Here is a 27,460-nt window from a genome sequence, read left to right on the forward strand (position 1 = left end):
TCTCCGACACAACTTCTACAAAGCATTTTCAACCTAGATATCAAGCAATAAATAGCTTAATGGGAAGTGAGTAGCGGGTGACGAGCGGGAATTCCCGTGACAAATTTTCTGAGAAATCGACCATTTTTGAGCCTCTCGGTTCCCGAGAATTTGGTCGAGACTCAAGGGAATTTGGATACTTATAAATATTTAAGCAAATGAATTTAATTCTACAGGAAATATAAAGCCATTTGATGCCAATTCAAAAAATGTAAAATTAAACTTGGTACAAAATGCCAATAAAAGTTGTTAATGACACTACTACGAGGAAATATTAAAAATTAAAAATGTATTATAATTTTTATTTTAACTTTTGAACAAAAATCTAACAATAATAACAAGTTGTCTAGTACTATTACAACACGACAAATTCATTGAAAATATGAAAATAAAAAAAAAATAAGGCTGGTACAAATTCTATTTAAAGTTTTTGTCTCCTCCCCCTTCAAAGTTGGCCCGAAAATTCAGGAGGCAAAAAAATTTCTTTTTAAACTTGAAAATTTCAATGGGAATTGAACTACAATCAGCTGAAATCCCTGCGTTCAGAATCATTTTTATCATCATCGCACAATGTTTTTTTTCGCTAAAATTTTTGTTTTCGTCAAATCTTACATTTTTTGAAAACTTATGATTGCAAAACAACTGAACTAGTTTAAAATGCTTTTTAAAACATTTTTTACTTGCAAATGTTGAAACTATGGCTTATTATTTCAATATTTATATTTTTTTTATTTTTTTGAATCAATAAAATTACTATGAAAAATATGCAAAACAATTTGTTTCTAATAGTGAGAATTTACAAATTGGACGGAATTAAGGCCGAGTCTTTAATCTGCCAAACATAAGAGAAAATTATCTGCTTGTTGAAAATATGTTTTTTAAGGGTGCTTTTCCTTCATAAAATATTTTTGAAATGGAGTAGGATTCGATTGGTACAAATGAATGTGCTTCTTAAAGAATACATGGAAAAAACAAAATCAAAAACTATTTGCTCGAATAAAAGTGTTCCATTGCAAAAAAGCTGTCATTTTTCAAAATTTTAGCCTTTATATGATTTCAACTTAAAAACGGAATTCCTTTAAAAACTTATTTGTTAAAAATCTTGTATATAAGCCATTACGGATCTGATATTGTTAAAACCACCCCGAACCCCAATACCTTCTCGACCTATCCCAACCAAAACTCATCCTCATACTCCAAACTGACCTTCCTTAACCGCCTTCGCTCCCGCAGGGTAGCCGCTTTCCGCCGGTCCACGGCGACGCTCCTCTTCTTGCAAGCCTTGCAGGCCCACGCCAAACACGGCCTGTTCGCGGTGGCCATACATCCGGGGCCCCGAACCGGTGCCAGCACGTGCTCTTCGGCCTCGGCCTCGGAACTAAAATCCACTCCACCCCCAACACCACACCCCTCGTCGTCGTCGTCGTCGTCGTCTTCATCGTCCTCGTCAAAATCATCTCCAGAACTCTGCTGGTGAAGTTGCAACTGTTTCTGCCGGATCTGCAACTGCTGGATGTTCAGCTTGAGCTTCTGCTCGGCCGTCAAGCCACCACCACAGGCGCCGTTTACGACGTATCCCGGATTCGTTGCACTTGATTGGTGGTGGTAGAACTCACTCTCCCCATTGCTACCACGATTGTGACCCACGTAACCACCCATGGTCATGGTCATATGCGACCCCTCCAAACCCTTGTGGCCGATTTCGTAGCCCTGTTTGGGCAGCGGAACCGCAGTAGCCGTTCCCCGACACAGAGCCTTGTTGAACTTGGTCATGGTTCACTGCTCACTTGACCACGCACGATCTTCGAATCTTCTGCCCCGTCAAACACACACTCCGTAGGCCAGAACCCGGATCAGACCAACCGTCGACGACCGGATTCACGAGCAGACTGCGTCTCCGTTGGTGACGACCGCCTTGAGACGCGCGTGATGTTTGTCACATGTGTGTGACAAAAAAGAAATGTCTCACAATCCCGAAATTCTTAGCGCGACGCTGCTGGTCTATGCTTGCTGTGATGATGACGACACACGCCGATCACAACATCGTCGTGAGCTGACTTTTCCTTTTCCTCTGCGTCCAAAAGGTGCACGCTTGTTGTGACAGACACCTCGGCCGCCTTGGATGGGTGATGCACGCGCGCGACAAATTTTCGGATCGTGCTTCAGAATTTGATCTTCTTTGCCGGGTTGTTGTTGTTGTTTAGTCAAGAAGGGGTGGAGCTAGAAGTAGGATCACGCCCACAGCTTGTCGTTGTGTGAGTGTGCGCGTTTGAGTAGGATTAGCATTTTCCCTGCACGTTGGGAAATCTAAGCTGGGAAAGCTGGCGCGAACACGTTGTCGGATAGACTACTTGCAGGAGTTTTTAGAGAATTTTCCAATGCTTTTCCTGCAACATTTGAAATCCTCATAATAGCTTTTTAAAGCTAACATTTTTTTTTTCGAAATTCTTAGGTTACAGTAAGTCTTGTTTCTTTTAACTCCGAATCTTTGTAAGATAAGATCTTGAAAGAAAAGGTCATACTTGACAGCTCGTTCCAAGGGGACAACAGTTGATGCTTCGAAAAAATGTCGTCTCGTCAATTTTTTTTTTTTTGCATTAAAATAAAAAAAAACGTTACTTAATCCACCTTTAGGTGGTTGGTGCCTTCCTCTCATTTATGATTCCAATCCCCCTAAAGTGTCCACATGGTTTATGGATCTCTCCTAACGTGATCGCAGCACCTAAGAGGTCCTAATAAAATAAGTGATGAGTAAATAAAAACAGACTGCCAACAGACTTTTTGTCAAGATTATACAGACACCGCCTTTGAGGAAAATGGCTCCCCTCTACACGGCTTTTTCATGGCGATCAGTGAGGAAGGCAAAAACCTATGGAGAAATATATTGAGGTTATGTTAATTCAGACCATTTTTGAAACTGCTTGTAATTTTAGATAAGTAAGTCAGATCTTAAAAATTCTTAATCCATAAGAAAGTTCATTTCAAAACCTTTCTATAAATATATAATATGTCAGGTTTTCATGCAAAAACCACCCTTTTTTGCAAATTGTGAAGTTTATATGCAGTAGTTTGCGAGATAAATATCGATAATTTTTTGTAAGAATATTTTCTGCATGATAATTTCAAGTAAATTATGTAGGAAGCAAGATAGCTGCAGGTCAATTTGTGCAAGATTACTTCAAATCATTTTTTTGTTAAACAGCTTTCTGAAAGATAACATATTGCATGATAATTTCAACTTAATTATTGTAAGATAACTTCCGATAATTTTTTGCATGATGATTTTAAGTAATTTTTTTAGAGGCAAAATAACTTCAAGTGAATTTCTGTAAGATAACTTCAGATCATTTTTTTGTTGAGTAACTTTCTGCAAGATAACATCTTCCAAGATAATTTCAGCTCAATTTTTGTAAGATACATTTTTGCAAGATAACTTCCGATCATTTTTTGTAGGAGCATGAACATTTGAAGTCAATATTTGGAAAAGGCAAGATAACTTCAGGTGAATTTCTGCAAGATAAATTCATACAAGATAATTTCAAATCCGTTAGTAAGATGCATTTTTGCAACTTCAGATCAGTTTTGGTAAAAGATAATCTCAGATCAGTTTTTGGGAAATAAATTTCTGCACAATAACTTCAGATATTTTTTTATAAGATGACTTTCTTCAAGAAAAAGTCGGAAACCACATGCAGGTTTCCACCTTTTTTGTGATAAGTTGGCAACCACCGCACTCTGTTCGCCCCTACGACGCTCAAGCCCACTGGGCACACGCGGGCTGCTGCTGTTTGACAGCTGCACTTCCGCTATCAGTCTGTGACAAAACCAAACGAGAATACACGCTATTTTTCTATCCGCTTAAGTTAAACCGCGTGTTTTATTCCGGCCTCCCCGAAACCTCTTTAGGTTGTGGGCCCAGGTCGCGTTTCGGTCAAACGGAAAAGTGCGCGGAATCGTCGGGCGTCATGACGGACGCAAAACCCGCTCCGGTGCAGGTGCCGATGTTGGACGAGTCCAACTTCAACCCTTGGCGTCTCCGCATGTTATCGTTCCTGGAGGAGCACGAGCTCTTGGAATGTGTGCGGTCGGACGTGGGCGACGTGGCGGAACTGAAGGAGAAAGCGGGAGAAAAGCCGGAGGAAAAGACGGCCCGGATGAAGCTGCTGGACAAGCGCATCAGGAAGGACCGTCACTGCCGTTCGCAGTTGATGGCGCGGATCAGCGATGCGCAGATGGACCACCTGGAGGAGGACATGTCCCCGAAGGACATCTGGGACAAGCTGCACAACATCCACGCGCGGAAGAGCGTCGCGAGCCGGATGCGGATCCAACGGCAGATCGTGACGATGCGCTACGATGGGGGAAAGCTGCAGCAGCACTTTTTGCAGTTCGAAAAGTTGATCCGGGAGTATCGGTCTGCCGGCGCGAAGCTGGAGGAGATCGACGTGATTTGCCACCTGTTTATCTCGTTGGGATCGGCGTACTCCGGTGCTGTGACGGCGCTGGAAACCATGTCGCAGGAGGACCTCAAGCTCGATTTCGTCAAGAACCGGCTCTTGGACGAAGAGACGAAGAAGGGCATTGAATCGCCCACCCCGTCCCAGAGCGATGCTGCGTTTCACGGGGCGAAGCCGCAGAAGAAGCAAAAGTGTTTCGGCTGCAACAAGGAGGGCCACCGGGTGGCCGACTGTCCCGAGAAGAAGAAGCCGCAGCAGAGCAAGAGGAAGCAGAAGTCGAAGGCGAACGTGGCGGATTCCGGCAGCAACCGGAAGGAAGTTTGCTTCGTGAGCGAGGCGAACCCCCAGCAGGCGCGGACGCGCTGGTTCATCGATTCCGGTGCGACGGACCACCTCGTGCGGGACAAGGAACTGTTCTGTGAGCTGCATCGTCTGAAGAAGCCCATCGAGATCGCGGTGGCCAAGGGCGGTGAAACGATCCAGGCGGAGCACTCCGGCACGGTGAAGGTGGTGGCGGTCGTGGACGGTAAGAGAGTGAACTGTACAATCAAAGACGCGTTGTACGTGCCGAAGTTGCGCTGCAATTTGTTTTCGGTGCTGCGCGTTGAACAAGCCGGGATGCGCGTCGTGTTCGAAGACGGGAAAGCGACAGTGTACAGTGGTTCCGAAATCGTCGCGTGTGCTACTGTGCAGAACAAGCTGTACGAAATGAACTTTCTGGCTCGGCACGGTACGGACGATTCTTCGCTGTTGACGTGCGGTCGCGTGCGGAAAGGGTTCGTTCTCTGGCACCGTCGTTTTGGACATTTGAACGAGCAAAGCCTCAAGTGTCTGGTGCAGAAGGAGATGGTATCCGGACTCGACCTCAGTACCGCCGGGACTGACGATACCGTCGTGTGTGAATCGTGCGTTGTCGGCAAGCAAACGCGGAAGCCTCATCCACCGCGTGAAGGTCGTCGATCGTCGCGAGTGCTCGAATTGGTACACACCGACGTGTGTGGTCCCGTATCGCCGGAGGGACTCGACGGGATGAAGTATTTTGTGACGTTCATCGACGACTGGACCCATTTCGTGATGGTGTACCTGATTCGCTCCAAGGATGAGGTCATGGAGTGTTTCGAGGAGTACGAGGCCTTGGTGACGGCGAAGTTCGAGCGGCCGATCTCTCGGCTGAAGTGCGACAACGGCGGCGAGTACCGGAACAAGCGTTTCGAGGGGTTCTGCAAGCAAAAGGGGATCCGGATGGAGCCTACTGTCCCCTACACGCCGGAGATGAACCCGTTGAGCGAGCGCATGAACCGGACGCTAGTCGAGAAGGCGCGAGCGATGCTTGCTGATGCTGGCGTCGACAAGAAGTTCTGGGGGGAAGCCATGCTGACGGCGGCCTACCTGACGAACCGAAGCCCGACCGCTGCTCTCGAGATGAAGAAAACGCCGTACGAGTTGTGGGAGTCCAAGAAGCCGGACGTGTCGAACATTCGTGTTTTTGGCAGCGATGTGTTCGTCCACGTCCCGAAGGAGTTGCGCCGAAAGCTGGACGACAAGGCGTGGAAAGGAACGCTCGTCGGGTACTCACACAACGGGTATCGAGTCTGGGACCCCAAGAAACGGACGGTCGTCACGGCGCGCGACGTGGACTTCGTGGAGTCTGTCGCGGTGCAGCAGCAGGTCGTGCAACCCGACTCGCAGTTTGTGCCACTTCAATCCGATGAAGAGAGCTGCGTCGATGACGCGAGCTGTGTCGACGATGGAGACGAGACTTCGGAAGACGAGTTCAGCAGTGCTGCCGATGAACCCGAAGCTGAGGAAGCTGATGGCAGCGGCCGACCTCAAAGACCGAAGAACCCTCCCGCTTGGCACAAGGATTTCGAGGTTGAGTACGCCAGTTTTGCACTCAACGCGATGAACTTCATCGAGGACATCCCGAGTTCGGTCCCTGAGCTGAAAAAGCGGGACGATTGGCACGAGTGGAGAGCTGCGATGCAAGACGAGATGAACTCCATGAAGCGCAACAACGCCTGGACGCTGGTGAAGTTGCCTGCAGGACGCAAAGCCGTTACCTGCAAGTGGGTGTTCAAGGTGAAGCGGGGCGACGCTGAGAAACCGGACCGGTTCAAGGCGAGACTGGTCGCCAGAGGTTTCACGCAGAAGCCCGGGTTCGACTACACTGAGACCTACTCTCCGGTGGCGAAGTTGGACACGCTGCGGGCGGTGTTGGCGCTGGCCAACGAGAATCGAATGTTCGTGCACCAGATGGACGTGAAAACCGCGTTCCTGAACGGTGAGTTAGCTGAAGAGATCTACATGACCCAGCCGGAAGAGTTTCAGCAGGGGAATGGTCTGGTCTGCAAGCTGAACCGTTCCATCTACGGGTTGAAGCAAGCGTCCCGGGCGTGGAACGACCGATTCCATGGCTTCATCAGCAAACTCGGATTCGTCCGGAGCGCCAACGACATGTGTCTCTACACCCGAGGAGCTGGAGACAAGAAGCTGATCCTGGTACTGTACGTGGACGACATCCTCCTGGCCGGAACGTCGTTGAAAGTGCTAGAAGCGGTCAAGCAGAAGCTAACCGAGGAGTTCGAGATGACGGACGAAGGTGAGATCAAGCAGTTCCTAGGAATGCGCTTTGAACGTGACAAGCTGAAAGGAGTTCAGAAGATCAGTCAGCGCGACTACTTCGATGGCCTCCTGAAGCGTTTCCAGATGGATGACTGCAAGCCGATCTCGACACCGATGGAGCACCGGCTGAGGCTGGTGAAAGGAGAGGAGAAGCAGAGATCGTCGATGCCCTACCGTGAGCTGGTCGGTTGCCTGACGTACGCGTCCCTCACAACAAGACCGGATCTTGCTGCGGCCGTGAACTACTTCAGTCAGTTCCAGTCGTGTCCGACGGATGAACACTGGGTCCATCTGAAGCGGATGCTGCGGTACATCAAGGGGACACTGGACGTCGGTCTGGTGTACAAGGCCGTGGAGAACTCTCCACTGCTGGAAGTCTACAGCGACGCGGACTGGGCGAACGACACTACCGATCGTCGTTCGATCACGGGCTGCGTGGTGAAGCTGTTCGGATGTACGGTCGGCTGGCTGACGAGGAAGCAGCAGACGGTGTCTCTGTCGTCGACGGAGGCGGAGCTCGCGGCACTCTGCACGGCGGCGTGTCACACCCTGTGGACGATACGCGTGCTGGACGATCTGGGCAAGCCAGTGGACGGTCCCGTACCGATGTTCGAGGACAACCAGTCCACGATCAGGATTGCCGAGGATTCCCGAGACTGCAAGCGCCTGAAGCACGTGGACACCAAGTTCCACTTCCTGTGGGAGCTGGTGCAGCAGAGGACGATCGAGTTCAAGTTCGTGCGCTCTGCGGAGCAACAAGCGGACATCATGACCAAAGGTCTACCGGCAGCTGTCTTCAAGGATCTTCGCGCCAAGCTGGGATTGGAGGAGACGTGCTGTGATTGAGCAGGGGTGATAAGTTGGCAACCACCGCACTCTGTTCGCCCCTACGACGCTCAAGCCCACTGGGCACACGCGGGCTGCTGCTGTTTGACAGCTGCACTTCCGCTATCAGTCTGTGACAAAACCAAACGAGAATACACGCTATTTTTCTATCCGCTTAAGTTAAACCGCGTGTTTTATTCCGGCCTCCAGTTGAACGTCAGAGTAATAATGATTCAACCATTTTCCCATAATTTTGGATCAAGTTGATGTTGATTTGGTCAGAGATTGGTAAAAATTCTCCTTTCCAAGGTTTCAAATGAAACCTGAATGTTTAAAGAATAAAATATTACGCAATACAGTCCAGACTCGATTATCCGAAGGCCTTGGCAAAATTTCACTTCAGATAATCAAAACATCGGATAATGGAATCACAAAAAAAAAATCTTTGTCTTATTAAAGTAAGAAAATAACAAATACGAAAAAACTTTTTTTTTGTTCGTGATTCGATTATCCGAAGTCCCATACAAACCTTCGGATAATCCAACTTCGGATAATCGAGGCTTCGGATAATCGAGTCTGGACTGTAGGGTAGGGTAGTCATCAATGAGACACTTTTGGTTTTCAATTTTCAGCGATTTTTCTTTTTTTTTCATCGGCATGTTTTAATGAGCTTTTTGTTGCATTATCTTTTTTTTAATGTGTTCTAACATTGAGCAAAATATGAGATCGATCCGACATCTACAGCCAGAGTTATTCAACTGTCTCATTGTAGACGCACTTGGCAGGAACAATGAGACAGTTGGGGAACAATGAGACACTCTACGAAAATCAACATTTTTCTAGCAAAACATCATGTTTTTGTATTGCTCCATTGCAGGTGACTTGCCTTGAACATTTTAGAGCAATATGGCCAACATGAAACTTCAATTAACAAAAGTTATACTAAAAAGTGTTTAAATTTTGTAAAATCCTTATATTTTACCAAATAACTTTATATTTTTGGTTAAATGAAGTTTAAACTCTATAAATATGCCAAAAATCACTATTAATTCATGTTTTGAAAGATTTCCATCGATTTTGAAAAGTTTAATGAAGAAAAATCAAAGTGTCTCATTGTTACCCATGCGCTGAAATGAGTGGGGAACAATGAGACAGCCCTGGATTCTGGGTATATTCTAAATTTTGGCCAAATCTAATGAAAGGACATTGTAGCCCAACTTAATCCCTATGGAACGTCGAAAGAAATTTGAAGAAATATTAGTTTTGGAGTAAATGGCAGCCTACGAGCGAAAAAGTATTTTATGTCCATAATTTACTTTTACACCCCAGAATCAAACATGTACGAATAACTTTTTAAGGGAGCGTCCATAACCAAAGCCACTAATATGGCAGACGTGTTTCCAGTAGACACACATTTCCCCCAAATATGAGCCTGATTGGTTGAAACTACGACTTGTGAGAGCCATTTTATCATTGTTCCCCGTGTCTCATTGATGACTACTCTACCCTACTCAATATTTTACAAACCTGAAATGTGAAAAAAAAATAATTAAATTGTTAAATATTAGTTTGATTAGACATTTTTTTACAACAATATTGGTAACATTGAGCTAAAAGAGAATATCCTAAAATAATGAACCACAAACATTGAACCAAAATGTTTTCGCGCGCTCACGCTCAACTCTCTCCAAATAAGAATATTTTTTCAGGTTTAGTTCATTTCATTCCTCTCTGTTTTTAATTTCTCTCTCCCATGTTCCGTGCAAGTCTTTCAAATAAATGTATGCCGAAAGCATGATACACTATTGCATCATACAAGTTTTCCAAGTTTGGGGACTCGTTCGCTATTTTTTAAATGATTTACTATTGAAAGTAGTGTTGAAAGCTGGCAAAAACTACTTTACCAAATAATTTATCCGGTTTCGGTTAGAGTTTCACTGTGTAAAAATCAGCTTGAAACTAAAACATTCAAACTGAATAAGTTTCCGTGGTTTTTGCTGGCACCAACTGCATCGTTCTACGCCACGTTCTAAGTTCTAAAGTTTCCTGTTTGAGTCATCCAGCCGTTGCATTGTTCTTAACGTAGGTGTAGTACGAGAGCCTATACGACTTAATGGTTCATTACTCTCGACTCTTCACCGTGCTTTGTTAGGCTCAGTTATGTGAAAACGATTACATTTAATTAAATTTATTTTTGTTTTTGATTAAATCGAATTTTACTCACGAAGCTTATTTGCAATCTTGGATACATTTAAAAAATGCTTTTCCAACAAAGAGTTCAAACGGTATCTTAAAGTTAATCAAACAATTCATTTTCTCACTCACTCGCGAGAGAACCCCACCTCTCTCTCTTAGAGATAAAAACACCAAACACGTGGCTTCCCCGTTCATCCTCTCAAAAGTTCACTCAAAGTCGCGTTTCATTCATTCGCGTTTTTCGCTGGCATGCACCGACCAGGAAGGTGTTTCCCTCTAGCCAACCAACTCATTCATCATTCAGCCACGAACCACAAAAGGTTTTTCACCGTTCGTCCGCGAGTTCAGGTTCAGTTCAGTTCAGCTGCATCAGTCGTCGCGTCGTTCATTGACCACGTCGCAACTCCGTCATCGCGACGTCTGAATTACCGAAAAAAAGTTGTGACTTCTGCGCACTGTTCCGTCGTTTAAGATCGGTCAAGTGGAATTTTTGACACGTCAAATCAAAGTCGTGCAGGGAAGGTTGGCCATATTCGGTGTGATATTTTGCGAGATTTCAGTATTCAACCAAGTTCCTCTAAATCACAGCCGTGACCTTGATAGATCACAGTAGGCATTGAACCTAACTGAAAGGGGTTCACCACCAAGTGAAAAAGAAAGAAATTAGATTTGCGTATTTTTCCTGCGTTTGTGTGTGAGTGTTTGCATCATTGCCAATCATGGCCTGCTGTAGTTGTGGCTGTGTTTCGTACGGTTGTGGTGGTAGTTTCTAAAAAAAAGAGGCACAGGCAATAAGGAACAGGCACAGAACAATTTGTGAGTGAAAATTTTGGCGGGCACCAGACGGGGAATTTCGTTGAACGTGAGTATTCTAGCATACAAACAAGAATGTCCTTGAGACGAACGAGAGACGGCGTTTGGTCTGAAATTGGGGCCACGCATAAGTGCCCTTCGCTGAATGGCGTCGAGAAATTAGGTTAACGACCAATCTGGCTGTTTGAAACTGCGTAAATTTGGTAAAACTATTGAAAATTGCGTTTTTATTAATTTGAAAAGAAAAAAAAAATTAATATTCTATTTCGATTCACTAAAAAAATCAGCAAGGCAAAATATAAACAAAGAATAATGTCAACAACACTTTTTGAACGAAATGTATTTTCGAAAATAATTTTCAACTCAATAAAAAAATGCACTTCCAATGAGGATCCGTCAAAAAGTACAGAAATATAACTTAAGTGGTCGTAACTCTAGACAGGATTGTCGGATCTTCAAACTTTAATACTCTTTTAGACAGTCTTTCAACAATAGGTGGAATGATGGAACATAGTTTTTATACTGATAAGTGAGGACAAGATAAAAAAAAATACATAAATATTACTTAAGTGGTCATAACATGAGACAAAGTTGCCAGATCTTCAATCCGTTTGAAAAGTTTTTCAATAAACCTATCCAACAATAGGTCGAATGATGGATCTGGACATAGTATTAAACAGATAAATGTGATTCGGCGTTTAAAAGAACGTTAACATCACTTAACTGATCGTAACTTGGAACCAGGTTGCCAGATCTTCAATATTTTGGAATTGTAGGAAGATCTTTCGATTACCAATGCAACAAAATTGATGTTAAACTCTAAAAAAAGTAAAGTAAAAATGTAAAGCAAATAGAATTTTCATTGTTCTCTATTTTAAAGAAAGTTCATTTGAACAATTCAAAGCATCTTTGAAGTTAATTGAACGAGAAGTGTTCGAAAAAGAGCTTCTTACAAATGGCGCTAAAGACCAATTGCAAACTTACTCGAAATAAAAACCACATAAGTGGTCAAAACGTGAGGCAGAGTTGCCAGATCTTCAATCTTTTGGCCACGTAGGGAAGGTGTTTCGATGGGTTTGTTAAATTTTGGCATACTTAATTAATTAATACTTACTTAATTTCAAAAGACCTTCGGACAATCGAACGATCATTAAAAGTTTGATGTTCCAATATTTTTTGGATAATTATTGAATAGACCCTTGAGTCCAGTAACACTCAATTCAATTAGTAAAATCATCCTTCTTCCAACAAGCGTCAACACTCAATTTATATAAGTGCCACGTTATCAACCTAGTGATCAACAACAACACCTTCGTATGATGATTACAGGTCGCTCTCACTTACCCAAGTGCAAAAATTGCCACCCTTACTGACCGTTTAAGCATATAGGATGACTTATAAATTGAATAATTGATGTCCCCCAAGGGATAGACACTTGTCAGGTGGCCATCTATCTACGTCCCACACACGTGTTTTGAATAAATAGTTTTGCCAACGCGTTTGTCCCAAAAATGGGGAATGAAATCATCAGCCGCGCCAAATTTTCCGCGCATTTTCATTCAGTCGACTGCCAACTTTCACAGCGCGGTCGTCGCAAAGTAGGCTTTGGCGCACCAACACTTCGATGCGCACGTAAACATCAGTGGTAGTAGGCGAAGCCACGACGCGCGCAAATCACGTCCCGCCAGCGTGTTTCAATGATTGCTACGATGATGACGATTGCACACAGACGAGCGCACGGGCACAGCCCAGTCCCACGCACACACCTCGGCCCGGTTGGAGTATTAATTTCCATTTAATCTCTTTTTCGCAGAATATGAGGCCAGTATCTAGCGGTCGCCGAGAACGTCAGTCCAGCATAGCACAAGCTGCAATCCTGTCAGCATCTACCGAACTTCCGGAACTTCCGGCCAACAGCGACAACCAGCTGCTTCCGATCGTGGCCAAGAACCACTTCAACCACCAGCGGCGCCATTTTCCGTTTCGTTTAGCACCGCCACCGCCTCCCTTGGCGTCGGTCGTCATGGCACACTGGGATTAGCCACCCCCCCTTCGAGACCGGAAGTACTCGATTGAAGACTACTTCGATTGAGGATGCGATGCGCAACTGCGCACCGCAAGTGTGAACTCAGTGCAAACAAAGGACTTCTGATCAAAGCTCGAAACATTCCCGCGATTCTGCATATGTGAAATCTGAAGCTGTGTGCACCCGCAGCCGCGTTGTGTGTTATTGTTTGCGATTAACTCTGGTTCTTGTTTTTAAAACACCCGTTGACAAGGCAAAAGCAGTGACTGTGAGAAAGTGGGTAATATTATTTCGCCGGGGAGCGCGCGCGTGTTGACCATCCTAGTAGACTGTGCCAAGATATTTAGTGATCCAAGGCAACCATGGCGGCAAACGTCCTTGATCTCGACGACATGATGAACAATAACGATAACTTCAACTACGAAGACAACCAGAACAATAACAGCCCAGCCGGACCGTTGGTCTGGATCTTCGGCTATGGGAGCCTCTGCTGGTATCCGGGCTTCGAGTACGACAAATGCATCACCGGGTACGTGCGTGGCTACGTGCGCCGGTTCTGGCAGGGCAACACGACCCACCGGGGAACGCTGGAGAAGGTAAGCAGCAAACGCACGCCATTCGACACCTGAAGAATCCGTACCGTCTGCGGTTTCGGTTGTAGACCGTGTCGGCGACACGGCTTCTTTCGTTGTCGGCTAAAATTTCACGACGGTAGCACTGCTTTCGAAGGTAGTTCGTACTTGGCTCTGCTTACTTTGTACCATCGTTGAGTGCTGCATTCAACAGACAACATCTGTCAACCACTCGCGACAGTTGCACTTTTGCACCTGATGTTTACCAAAACAAACCTGCAGTATGCGGCACGTGTGCCGCCGCTCAGCAAACACTATCGCCAAATCGCGCTGTGAGTTTTAAAAATAAACGCAAAGCAGGCCATTTGTTTGCAAACAATCCCGGTTTTTGCGCGGCTTTGAGTGGTTGCTATTTTTATCACCCACTTTCCGCCAGATGGTGCTCTTTGTTTGAAGCACTCGTGACAAGTCTGGTTTGCCTGATGCAGACGACGACGAAAGGATACGCAACTTTCTGACCGGCCTTTACCGGTTTCAGTGCGGAGGTTCAAACAGGTTTTAATGTGTTTTCGTGCACTGATAACGTCGTTCCACGGATGCAAGTCACGGTTGTGTAAGGCTCTGGAACATCAACAATTACGAGCGTAAATCGGCCACGAGCACGTATTCAGGAACATGTACGTTTTTTTTTCATGGCACTTTTTGAGCATTTTAACGTAACGTGTCTTCAATAGGTAAGCAGGTTATCTACAATTCACAGCGAACGACCGAGGAAACACCCATTTTCGTAACTTGTATGATAAATGCATATTCTGCCAAATCCTTTATAAAGCAAATTAAGTAGTATTGATTCATCGACACGTGAATGCCCACCGACATCCAGTTTGAATTCATTCAGCAAAGTCGGTAAAGTAGGTAAATTCAGCAGCAACTGGATGAAACGTCAAGCACATGGTGCTGTGCTCTCCCAAACACTTTGTTTTTGCACTCTCTTCGTCCGTCTCCCATGGCAACGACGAACCAGGCAGCGTCGTCGACGTCGCTTTTGACTGTTTATGCTGTAGAGATGCCGGCCGGCAATCGCTAGCGCACCCTGATTGGCGACGGCCAAAACGTTGCTGCGAGCACTGCCAAAGCATACTTACCTGGCATAGGGGTTACCGTGATCACAAAGGCGGTTCCCCCAGGGCGAGGCCTTTCCATTGCACTACGGTTAGGCTGACCCCTGCGATTATCCCTCATGTGGATAACTCGTATGCGCAATTTTTGGTAGCCGGGACGTGCGTACGCGCACATCCCGATCCTTAATCTAATAATAAAAAACAAAACTTCAAAGATAGACAACAATTAGGAATCTGACATCTTAGCTCAAACGACATCTGCAGTATAATTAATGCTTCACCAAATCTATGATTTGTACAGGGAAAATTCTCATATTGACTTGGCAGGTCACGGGTTTGCTTCACTGTTTAAAAAAACTTGCTTTGATTGAAATCGTTCTTAGAGAAGCTATAATACAACCTCAACATTAGATGCCCGATGGAACACATGCTAACTAGGTTTAGACATAATCCCACCATCAATTTCAAAAGATCCCGAGTAGGCCGCGGGTAATCGGCTTCCCTCCCTCTAACATTTACTCACAAGATCCTCTGTAATTATTAAATCAAATCCAGAGTTTCTTTTGAAAAGGACCTATAAACTATTGTCTTTCATATGTTTATAGGACCTATTCAAAAAAACCTCTAGAAATGTAATTACAAAAGCCGACTCGGTCCTAACCAGGTCCCAGTACCGAAAAGGACCTAATAAAAATAATTTTATGAAAAAAAAAAAAAATCAATTTTAAAAGACACAATAAAAGCATAATAAAAGTGATTTTCTCTATCTATTTCAGCCCGGGCGAGTCGCCACCCTGGTCGAGGAGAAAGATGTAAGTATCGTGTGCAACAAAAGTTTAACAAATTCATCCAAAAAAGGTGCCGCAGTTCCCTCTTAGTAAGCCCCATTGTGCTTGACGGGAAGAGGTCGCCCCCTTCCAATCATTTCAAACATAACTGTAGTCGATTTGGCGAATTTGCAACAAGTCCTTTGTTACGAGACTATGCAATATGGACCCGGTTAGATCCTGAACACTTTCTGTCCTCGGCCTGGGGACTTTACCCATGGTGAAGGGGCGGGGAGTCATCAAGAAGAGACTCGTATGTGACCACGAGAATTGAACTAGAAAGAACCACGTTTACCCTGAGAGTCATTGCGACGTGAGGGGGTATATATAGCGGGCGAGCTGATGCTTTGGTTCTAGCGATGGATGTGGGCAGGGTGTTGCCCCACTTAATTCTGTATTTTTTGAGGGTAAAACATCTGTATTTTCAATTTTCAAACTTACATTTTTGGTGTCTTTTCGCAGCTGACCTGGTCAGATTGTTTTGATTCTTCTGATTGATTGCCAAGCGACAGCACGGGCACCTGTCAAAACAATAACAAACAACACGCATAAAACGAGAGGCTTGCTTCGGCGCCGTACGAGGGGTGCGCTCCGTCGCAGCAGGCTGAGAGTTCGATTTTCAGTTTGTTTTATAAAAATGCGATATTTTTTTTTTTTTCATTATTTATAAACGCGCTGATCCATGAGTTGCCTAATGGGATTAAAAGAAGTTGAAAATTAGATCGAGGATTATGGATGGTCCCTTTAAGAATTCTTTGCCAATTATTTCGCAATTTATTAATTTTAATTTTTTGATTTGGGTGATACTTTGTTTATGCATTCTTTTGCATAACTAGTTTTTCCATATAAGTCTCCATACAATTTTGGGGCTTGTCATACATGTAAATTCTGTATCTTGAGAAGGAATTTTCTGGTCGATTTGGTGCCTTCAGCAAAGTTGTAGGTTATACCTAATTTGGACTTTTCGGGAAAAAAGAAACGAAAGAAATCCGATTTTTTTAATTCAAATAATTTATTATCACTTAAAGTTAAAATCCCAAAATACAAAAAAAAATTGATATGTTTTAAGGGGCAAAAAATACATCTTCTGAGCTATAGTGCGTGATGATGCAATATCTGGTTCAGAAGATATAAATATTTGAAGAAAAAAAAACTAGTTTTTTAAATATCGAAAACCTGCACATTTTTTAAATTTTTTTAAGAGCAATATTGAATTTACAATCCAAGAGTTTTTCACATTTCGTTTATTTAATTTTTTAAACTAAATTTACACTTTACAAATTATAGCTACTTTTATGCATAAATTTTCGACTTCTTTTCATTTAAATAAAATTAAAAGATACTTTTTGGTAGAAAAGCACGTCTGAACTTTTTTTAAAGGCTGAGAATTTTGCATTAAATTTTCTCTCTTGAACTTTAAAAATCTGGCAACAAGTTTCTGAGATATATAGCTTCACAAAGAATTCGAACGTTCGACTCGGTCCTAACCAGGTCCCAGTACCAAAAGGACCTAATAACAACAATTTTATGAAAAAAAAAAAGAATTCGAATCGATGAAAATATGTTTTTCTGAGTTAGCCTGTTATTTTCAACTAACGATATCTCCGAAACTATTACAGTCGACTCTCTGGTTGTCAATATCCAAGGGACCGTCGAGGAAGAGAAGCATCAGTTTACAGAACGATGCAAAATGAAGACTCGATTGAAATTGGGGTTTTCTTGCTAACCAGCTATGGGAGAGAATCATGGCAACGTCCAGCAAACAAAAACAAAGAAATGTCAAACAACCTTCAAAGCTTCGTTTCTCAAAGAAAAATATCGATGCAAGCCATGAGAAAATGAAATTATTGACAACCGGAATAGATTTTTAGAGCAAATAGAATCCAACGGACCGTCGAGGAAGAGATCCTTCAAACAAGAGAAAATATCGAGGAATGAAGATAATCGAAGTATGCAGTTTGAAGGGACTGAAGAATTCATCGGTACATAGAGCAATATTGATATCGAGAAGATCGACAGCCAGAGAGTCGACTGTATTCCGATTTTTTTAATATTTTTATGATACAAAAAAAAATCGCATTGGTTTCATTATTTATCATTGAAAACCGGATCAATAGCTAATAAAAATATCGATAATTAGAAAATACGTATTTTGGGATTTTAACTTGAAGTGATCGAATATTTTAGAAAAAATCGGAATTTCATTTTGTGTACCTATTTTTTCCGAAAAGTGCTAATCTTAAACCTACAAAATCCATAAATTCCATACCCTTTTGGGAAGACCAGCCTCCAAAATTTTATGGAGACTTGTATGGGAAAACTAATGATGCAAAAATGCTTTTTTAGACCTCTTTTGACATAGGAAATGCACAGAAAAAGTTTCCTCCAAATCAAATACAAATACAGTCCAGACTCGATTATCTGAAGGCCTCGGATAAATTTCACTTCGGATAATCAAAACTTCGGATAACCGAATCACGAAAAAAAAAATTTTTTCGCTGTCTAATTTTTAATTGTTGAGCTTAAGTATGGACCCCTAAACTACGGCAAAGTGATTGAAATTTTTTTAAATCCAAGATGGCGGCCAATATGGCATTTTATAATTTAATAGGCAATCAACTATTCAAGTTTGACTAAAATGAGGTCGCAGAACTCGAATTTGATGTTTAAAACAAAAAAAAAGAAAAAAAAACAATTTTTTTTGTGATTCGATTATCCGAAGTCTCATACAAACCTTCGGATAATCGAACTTCGGATAATCGAGTCTGGACTGTACAAAGAAAATTCGATTTGCGGAATCGTAGAGAACCACTTAAGTGGCTTTTGACTAAAGTTTCAGGAAAAATATTATTGTGGAAGGAAATTGGGGGAAAAAATGTTTGCATTTTTAGAATTATAGCAAAATGCTTACCTCATTCAACAAAATAATAAATTTCTCACGTTTTTACCGGAAAACTAGTTAAAAACATTCACAAAGCACTCGCGTTATCACAATGATCAAACCCTATCAAGCCTATCGAGATTTCATAGAAGACTTTGTTAATCGAAGAAAACCATGAAAACCACTAAATTTTTCTATAATTTTCGCGTCAAACTTCCGACCGTTTTGATTTCGCTTAAATTAGCGCGAAACTTATTCTGCTGCCAACTTGGCAAGCTGCAGAGCTGTCATCAAAATGGCGGATTGTGCCTCACCGACCATCAAACGAAACACAGTTCGGCCACAGACTGAACAGACTGAATAAACGAATTTTATTTCAAGTTTTCCAACTTTTTTTTGATGAACCAATTTTCGCTTCCATTTCCAGGGCATCACGTGGGGCTGCGCGTTCCAAGTGTCCGGCACGCTAGCCCTCGACTATCTGCGCCAGCGCGAGTGCACCCTCGGCGGCTATCTCACCGACTACATCAAGTTCTTCCCCCGGCTGGCCAGCGAACATTCCGGCATCAGCGGGGAGGCCTTCCCGGCGCTGGTTTACATCGCCACGCCCAAAAACGATCTCTGGATCGGCGAGGAACCGATCGTGGAAACGGCGCGCCAGATCGCCCAGTGCCGTGGCCCGAGCGGACACAACGTCGAGTATCTCGTCCGGTTGGCGGTGTTCATGCGCGAGGAGCTGCCGGGCGCCTCGGACGAGCATCTGTTCGAACTGGAGGGGCTGGTGCGGCGGTTTGTGGCCGAGGCGAACCTTTCGATTGGGGCGCTGCTGGGAAGCACGCCGCGCCGCATTCGGCGGGACTCGCACGAGAACGTGCGACGCCACGTTTCGTTCGAGTTTACGTCACGCGTGCCGGAGAAGAGGCTCAGATGTTTGCACATTTAAGACCAACATTGCATGCTGCTAACCTAATTGTATGCCAATAAGTGTTTTTTTTTTCTTCTTTATGTTGCGATTAAGTTATTTTTTGCTTGAGCTTGAGTGTCAAGTTGTGACTATGGAGCGATATTATCTAGTATGTATGTAAGGGACCATCCACAAACCACGTGGACACTTTTTTGGAAATCTCAACCCCCCCCCCCCCCCCCCTCGTGGACAATTGTCCATACAAAAAAAATCTTTTTTGTATGGATCATGGACAATCGCCATACCCCCCCCCCCCCCCCCCTAAAGTGTCCACGTGGTTTATGGATGGTCCCTAACGGAATAAACCAAAACGCGCAAACTATTTGTATAAGACAGCTTTTTATTCATTATTAAATATAAGTGCTAAATTTACTTGCAAAAAGAAAGGTTTTGTGTTTGTTTTAATCGTATGAGAAAAGAAAAACTTCAATTGGTCAAGATTTCGCTCGCCCGGCTCTCGATGAGCTGCTCCATCGAGGTGATCGACGACATCCAGGTGTCGAGGGTGGTGGCCATCGCGGCGACCTGCTTCCGGTCGAGCACGCGCGGCTGCACCCACGTCATGTTGACCACTCCGGCGACCTCGTCGATGGCGCCCTTGACCAGTCCCTGCGCCAGCGCCTTCATGATCAGTATCTCGACCTCCTTCACGGGCAGTTTGGCCTCCTTGGCGATCTCCTCGAACGTGATGGTGCGCTTGTTGGCGGGCCGCTTGAACGTCATCTCCATCAGGCAGAGCAGCGAAATCTTCTGGCGCAGTTTCACCTCCTGGGCGGCCAGATCGGCGATCGTGCTCCACTTGGGCTTCATCTGCTCGAACTTGTTGATGTCACCGGAGTTGAACGCACGCAGCAGCTCCACCAGCCACTCGTTCTCGGTGCCGGTCAGCGAGTCCAGAATCGGGTGGGCCAACTGGAAGAGAATTCGAATCGTCAAACAGAAGCAACAGAAACAGCACCAAGAGCTCACCAGTTCACCGATGTTGTAAATGCCTTCCCCGAGGAGGGCGGCCAGCCCAAGGAAGAATGCCTGCTGGGGCCACTGGTCCTTCGGGTAGGTGTCCATCGAGCAGCCCAGGAACTGCAAACCGCAGCGGTAGTAGTCGCTGTGCTGACCGACCAAGCTGCGAAGGGAATCAGAATTAATATGAGTCTTAACTGTGTGTGAATATGGTTTAATTTTTGAGTGCAATTCTTATTTTCGAAAAAAATAATAACATTCAATTTTGTTTGACAAACAATGCCTTCAAACATTTTTAAAGATATTTTTAATTGATAGAAAATTCAAAATATTGCGAAAACTGAAACAGTTCCTCGTAAATATTTTGGCTCTTTTAATTTGATAATTTGATAACAATAATTAAGTAATTATTTTTAAAAAGGCTTCAAATTAAAAAAATCGCCGTCGCGGTTTATTTTTTCGGGCACATTCAAATCTGTAAGTCTGTGATTTCTCAGCACAGCAAAAGGGCTCTTTGCCGAAATTTTTCGGGGTGTATCGATATATTTTGCAGGGGGTCTAATTCCTTTCTGTTATTTTGTTCTTTGTTCTTAAGAATATTTCTTGAAAGTCACTAAAATTGGATAGAACAGTGTACCTACTTGTTCCAGTCCACATGCATATGTCTCGCAAGCCTCTTCGAAACATTCCTCCTCAATCTCATACCAAAAGTTTCTTCAACAAAAATACTCAATTTTCTTTTTTCAAAATAACCCTAAAAGATTTTAAAAAGAACGTTATGTAAGTCGTCAAAATGCCACCCTGATATTATTTTGAGCACCAAATTATGTTAAACATTGTGTATTTAAGCAAACAAGATAGCTCTCCCGTGTTGGCCCCGATACTCCTCAAAGGTGTTCCGCATGGTTCCGCTCATGGGAACTGGGAAAGATTTATTTTAGTAAAATTGTCTAGAACTTCAGTATTTGTTAAAAATTATCGATAAGAGGAGGTTTAAACTAATGATCAAATCCCAAACAATTTTTTTAAGGCTTTCTAGGCCCAGTGAAAAAAATATAATTAACTCAAAAATGACAAACTCCTCGTCACAGTGTCCTGATGCAAACAAAGATCGAGCTGTAGCTGTCACAGCCCTGCGAAGTATGTTGGCTGACATATCGGGCGGTCAGTCAAAAAAAAACAGCTAGAAGTCGCCTGAAAAAAAAACTTTTGCTAGAAAGAGGTTACAAACAAACGTCCAGCTGTCATGTAAACATACTTTGAATGTGTTGGTAACTTTCTGACAAGAAAGCCTTATATGTTTAATTTTAATCATTGTCTGTTTAATCTGTGAAGTAGTTGTTAATCGAAACTTGTGCGATAAATCAATTAAACTTATCAAAGATTGCTGAAATTTAGCTTTTATTTTGTATCAAAATAAAAAATAAATTACATTTTCCCTTAAAGTGTATCTTGCTAAGGGTTTTAAATAAACTTTAATCAAAATAACTTGAAAATCAAAATAACTTGTAGTCTTGATTTATTTGCCAGTCTTTGATTTTTGCTTCTGTGAGCCTAGTGAGTTCGGTCGATCAGGCACTTTTATCGTTTTATGAAAGTTTGGGTGAAAAAAGTTTGACAGGCAATTTTACGCGCGCTGTCAACTAGAAAGCTGTGCGAGTGAAAATGTGGCAAAGTTCAGTATTTCAACAAGCATTACGTGAAAAAGTTAAGTAATTTGGTGTTCTTTTACTGGTTACGCCGCACTGTTAGTTGAAGCTGTGTACCAGGTCAAGAATTTGAGTGAATTTGGTTGTATATATCCTGAATTAACGGACGCTGCAGCCGTCGTAGAATTTGGGGTAAGTTTTTTCAACAAAAATAATAGAAAAATATTCACAAAACAGCTGTAACAAAATTGATTAAACATTATAACAAAAATTAGATAAGTGACAAAACGAACTACTAGCATTGAATATGCAGCAAAAACATTTGTGCAGTTCCCTTTTAGTCGATTAGCAGCACACACAAAACTGCTTTATCGACTCTGCGTTGAACTGAAGTACTCAAGTACTTTCTTCGTTGAAGTTCGTTCATCATACTTTAGCATACAAATCTTTAAAGGGCAGAATCCATTGCCCCTGGAACCGTCTCCAGCAAACTCACCGGTAGTAGTTCGCCGCCAGCATGTAATACTTTCCGTGCACCGGCGTCACATTGCCCGCCTCCTCCAGGTTGTCCTTCATGTCCTCGATGATCTTCTTCGTCTCGTCGAGCTCGTTCAGGTGCTCCAGATAGATCTGCCCCTGCAGGACCTTGCACATCCACAGCGCCTCCTCGCACACCTTGCAGACCTTGTCCTTGAGCTTCTCCAGGAAGGCCACCGCTTCCTTTTTGTCCGCGATGTGGCCCACCACCACCGTCATGATCTCGACCAGTCCGTACGGGTTGATCCTGCGAGGGGGGTGTGCGAAAGCAAGAGCGTCAATACCGTCGGTCGGAACATTCTCCCCCGGGGGAAGTTTTACTCACTTGGTCTCGAACGAGGCGATAAAGTTGTTGTACAACGCCAGCAGCGCTTCCTCGCTCTGCAGGGCCGGATGCTTGACGAAGGTGTTCAGCTTGATGGTCAGTTCGTTCCACAACCTGGGGGGATAAACATCCGGCTACATTAGCGGAAAACAACCCCACCAAAAGCAGCAAAGCGCACTTACTTTTCATTGTACAGCTCCTCGATTTGGGTCCACTCGGTGGCCAACTCCCGGTCGGTGGTCTTCTTCTGCTCGGCCAGATACGCCGCAACGTTTGCCGTGGACATTTTGGGCGCTGGAAGGGTGTTAACTTGCTGCAAATCTGGCAAAAATTACGGGATTGCTGCGGCCGCACTGCTTCTGATGATTCTTGGTTTGAAAGTTTGACAGTCGAGGATGAGGTTGCAACAAAAGTGACGTTTATGCGGATTTTGAGAGAAGAGAGGCAGTTCATCGATTTTACTTCATCGACATTTTGAATAACCACAGGGTGGTTGTTAAGTTGAGGCAAACCTCTTCAGAGTACATAAAAAAAATATTTATAGCTTTTAAAAGCTAGGCATTTTTCTTATCTAAATAATGATTTTAAACAAAAAACTCTCCATAAAAAAGTTAATATCAGCCATCGAAAAAAATCTAAACTTTTTTAAAAACAATCAAACTATTTACAATTTTCGTAAAAAAGAAACTCAACAACAAACTGCTAAAAAATACTTTAAAAACAGTAGCACTCATTATTTTGATTCAGAGTAGAAACATAAACAAATAATAGAGACTTTGAAAACAACCGAAACCTTACAAATAATTATAATGTCAATGTTAATTTTAAAAACTGGCAAACGTATAGTTTTTGATGCATAATTTCAACTGGAAATGGCAAAAAGTTAAAGATAACTGAATATAATATTTTATTCTTAATTTTAGTGATCCTTGCACTGTATCTTGGATTTGGCTCGCACTTTTCTCTCGCACTTTTGGCAACAAGAGTTTGAAAAACTAGGCAACCAGCTGTTGTTTATTTACATTTCTAGTCGCAATTTCCACCAAACTAGACTTCCATACTTCAAAATTGCGATTGACAGCTGAAAAACAAGCGGGTAACCTCGACTCGCTTTGATCATTTTTTAGGAAATTTGAAATCCTTCAAGCCAGTTTGACAAGTCGCAATAGTGCGATCTAGAGGTGGGCAAAAAAAGAGCGAGCCGCTCAAAGAGCCGGTTCGCTGAAAAGAGCGAACGAACCGTGGCTCAGAAAAAAAGAACCGCGGTTCTTTTTTAAACTTCGATCTTTTGAAAGAACCGTTTCAAGATGGCATGATTTATGTCATAAATATAATTTATTGAATTTCCATGCAAAATTTAGTGTTAAATTTGTTTTTGAGGATCGAAAATGCAATTTCAAATATTTCAATGCTTATAAAAAATAATCCCAAAAGTAACTGATTTTTCAAAAAAAATTAAAAAAAAACTTTTTATTGTACAACTGATTGTACATTAAAGTATTACCGGGATGAGAATTTGAGCATTTCGAATTGCATAATTTGTAAAATATTACCAAAAATCTACTGAACAGTTTAGAGATTTTTGAAAAAATAAACCCTTTTTCCCGATCAAACTTTAGCGTTTATAGACTTTATCGATTAAATCAGAATGTAGAAAAGAGTTCACAGAATGTTTTTTCCAAATAAAATATCAGCATTAGTTCCATTCTTACAGAAATAAACGCAATTTTAAAATTAATAGCAGTTTTTCCTAGATTTAAGTTTGGATGCCATTCAATTACTCGAATGTTTCGGTTCGAGTAGAAATCTTGACTTAGAGACCGCCAAGACCTATGGTTTTCAAGGGCATCTTCTCGTTTCCAGTTTTATTTTTTTTTATCAAATAATTTGTGAAATGTGAAATAACTTATAAAATTACACGGTTCTTAAAAAAAAAAAAAACGCGAGCGGCTCCTAAAAAAGAGCGGTTTTGCCCACCTCTAGTGCGATCGATAGCAATAAATTAGTGCGAAGTCCAAGTTAGTGGGAATTGCGCAATATTTTATTTTAAATTAAAGAGCGCTTAAAACATGATTTCAAAGAATTTAGAAAAACATCTAGAAAACTGCTTAAAAAAATTAAGTTCCCTTCTAAATATTGTAAATTTTGATATTGATTTTTAATCAATGCTGATGTATCCAGTTGTCAGTATTTAACTGTTTTAATTTTTTTCAATGAAAAATTCAGATTGATAAGATTCCATGTTTTACAACCTACCATATGCTAAATGTTCGAAGAGACAAATTCTTTAAACATATTTGCAATAACTTAAATCAAAATTTCTTTTATTTACTTTTTTGATTTTTCAATATTTTTTTCATGTTTACAAAACGTAAAAAAGTTTTTATTTTTTTTCATTCAGAACGAACAACGATTGGATTTTATACGATATTTAAGTTTTCCGAAAACTGAAAATCTAGCTTAATCTATAGTAATTTACCCATACTCACAAAAAAAGTTCAAGATAAACATTTGAAAAAATATTTGAAATTAATTAATGAATAAACTCCAAACTCTAGTTGGAACCTTTTTTTCAATTATTCAATCAATATTAAAACAGAATCAATACATTCAATATAATCTTAACTTTACCCTGGCCATAATCGTTAAAATTAGGTTCCATTTTTCTATTAGTTTTTTATTAACTTTGTAGTTTTCAGTTAAAATTCCCTGGAGATGGAGCCACACGTTGCCGTCGTTTCAGGGCTATTTGCCAAGATGGTTTCCGATGTTGATATATATCACACATTTATTTTATATTTATATACTTGTGTTGATAGAAATCACAACTTTTATACCTACTATTTAAAATTGCCAGATATTGATTTTTTTATTTGCATCTCAATATTCTTCTTTGTAAAATCTGGTAGGAACAGGTTTAAATATTTTTGATACATCGTTAGCTTAGGTACAAATTCATAAAGCAAAACAACGCTTACGCACAACAGTAAAAGAGGCCTCTTCTATGCATTGAGATTTTTTTTCGTTTTTTAAAGTGAGTGTTAGGTTAGGATTTGGTATTTTGATAAATGAGTTTTTTTGCAAGGCACTCAGAATAGTTAGTTTTTTTTTGTAACTTTAGGTTGTTTAATAGTTCCAGACTCCATCTATGTGTAAGCGAGTTAAGTAATGCTATCAGAATCTCTGATTTCAATTTATGTGGTCTAATACTAACCATTCAGAATTGTCAAAAAATCCATAGAGTCTCGATCAATCAATAATGAAATGATATCGGACAAAATTCGTTAATCTGTTGAACTAACGGTTTTCGGATTATGGTTGTATCGACCATTGTTGCGAATCGAGGATCTACTGGAGTTTTGACGATCAAATGAAGCCTAACATTTCAAAGGGACACATGGGTTTTGTGAACAGGAGTGTATCTCTTTCACTCAAATGACAGTTTACATAAAGTATGATAGGGATACACTCTTGTTTGCAGAGCTTCTGTACGAAGAGTGTTCAACTTGTAAAGTATAAACTGTTAATTTATGTTTATTGGATCTGGAAGCGGCAAACCAGATTTAAAAACAAGGTAAAGGAATGTTTGGCTTTGCAATTAAAATTTCGGGATTTGAGATTCAAGTTACTTTCAGATAGTTTAGTTAAGGTTGTTGATTCAAGTTAGTTTTCCGTAAATGATTATTCCCTAGATAAGTTAGTTTTCATCATTCGATTTCCAGTATTTTTTTTAATTTCCTTTAAATTTGAGGTTTTCTGTGTATAAATCTCCGAATAGTTACATTTTCTTATTTAAACAACTAATAATTTAATTTCTTCCGGGTCTTTTTACTTTGAATCATAACTTCAGATTTCCTTTATTCAGTGTTAAACTGCTCAAGTCATCCAAGTTCTTACTACTCACACCTACACTAATTTTCTTTCACCTTCCCCCTCCCGATTCCCTATATCTTCCGGTGGTGTTCATTTTGTATGCAATACTAGTTCGGCCACTACCCTTTTTTCCACAAGAAACCGGACTTGGACTGACTTGAGGCCGCGTCCCCCACCTTGCTCCGTAAAACGAAAACGAAAACGAACTTTGTTGTTTTCAGTTAAAATTGTTTTTTTTTTCAAATAGATTTTGTTTGATAAACAAAAAATAGTAAAAATCTTTTGATTCATAAAAAATATCATGAAAATCTGTGACAAATGCATTCAATATTTATCAGGATCTTCAATGTCTAAAATGGCCTTTTCATTCTGAAACAGATTGAAATTATGAAAGGAACCTTGAACACTGTAAGTAAGTTACTGAAGAAAAATTTAGTGAATTTAATTTGAAAACTGTATAAAATATGGCAAAATTATTCAAGAGTTAGAAAAAAAATTTCAGACAAAAAATCACCAGACTTTTACCCGATTTTTTGTAGATTTTGGCAAATTGGGTCCTAAAATGAAGCTTTGATTGCTGATATTATTGTTTACAGCGATAAAGCTTATTTTTCTGAGTACAATGACCCTTTGTACGACCACAAAGAGTTTAAAATGGATTTTTAAATCAATTTTGAAAAATTATCCTCGCGGTCCTTCTTGACAGAAAAGCTCCTATTTGACAGCTCGTTCCAAGGGGACCATAGTTGATCCATCGAAAAAATGTTGTCTTG

General features: G+C 41.7%; 3 protein-coding genes and 1 non-coding gene across 4 annotated transcripts in view; 2 read left to right on the forward strand and 2 right to left on the reverse strand.

Annotated features, from left to right (window-relative positions):
• Window positions 1-2,121, reverse strand: part of LOC120432094 (myogenic-determination protein) — a 29,056-nt gene extending 26,935 nt beyond the window's left edge. Inside the window, exon 1 of the mRNA XM_039597233.2 lies at window positions 1,246-2,121. Within this exon, the coding sequence (XP_039453167.1) occupies window positions 1,246-1,812 (567 nt within the window). The 5' untranslated portion in view covers window positions 1,813-2,121. The remainder of the gene's footprint in view (window positions 1-1,245) is intronic.
• Window positions 2,122-10,429: 8,308 nt separating this feature from the next.
• Window positions 10,430-19,729, forward strand: LOC120431748 (glutathione-specific gamma-glutamylcyclotransferase 1). The gene is made up of 4 exons (XM_039596874.2): window positions 10,430-11,001; window positions 12,766-13,574; window positions 15,448-15,483; window positions 18,807-19,729. The coding sequence occupies exons 2-4, from the start codon at window positions 13,341-13,343 to the stop codon at window positions 19,320-19,322; spliced, it is 786 nt and encodes a 261-aa protein (XP_039452808.1). The 5' UTR covers window positions 10,430-11,001; window positions 12,766-13,340; the 3' UTR covers window positions 19,323-19,729.
• Window positions 14,688-14,851, forward strand: LOC120432148 (U1 spliceosomal RNA). The gene has a single exon (XR_005608027.1). It is a non-coding gene; the product is annotated as a U1 spliceosomal RNA (small nuclear RNA).
• LOC120431739 (26S proteasome non-ATPase regulatory subunit 13) lies at window positions 19,664-23,189 on the reverse strand. Its single transcript, XM_039596866.2, has 5 exons — window positions 22,997-23,189; window positions 22,815-22,928; window positions 22,449-22,736; window positions 20,313-20,466; window positions 19,664-20,255 (listed from the first exon to the last, which is right to left on the reverse strand). The coding sequence occupies exons 1-5, from the start codon at window positions 23,098-23,100 to the stop codon at window positions 19,770-19,772; spliced, it is 1,146 nt and encodes a 381-aa protein (XP_039452800.1). The 5' UTR covers window positions 23,101-23,189; the 3' UTR covers window positions 19,664-19,769.
• Between the last annotated feature and the right edge of the window lie 4,271 nt (window positions 23,190-27,460).

Source organism: Culex pipiens, chromosome 1 (genome assembly GCF_016801865.2).
Source record: "Culex pipiens pallens isolate TS chromosome 1, TS_CPP_V2, whole genome shotgun sequence".
NCBI classification, from domain to species: domain Eukaryota; kingdom Metazoa; phylum Arthropoda; class Insecta; order Diptera; family Culicidae; genus Culex; species Culex pipiens.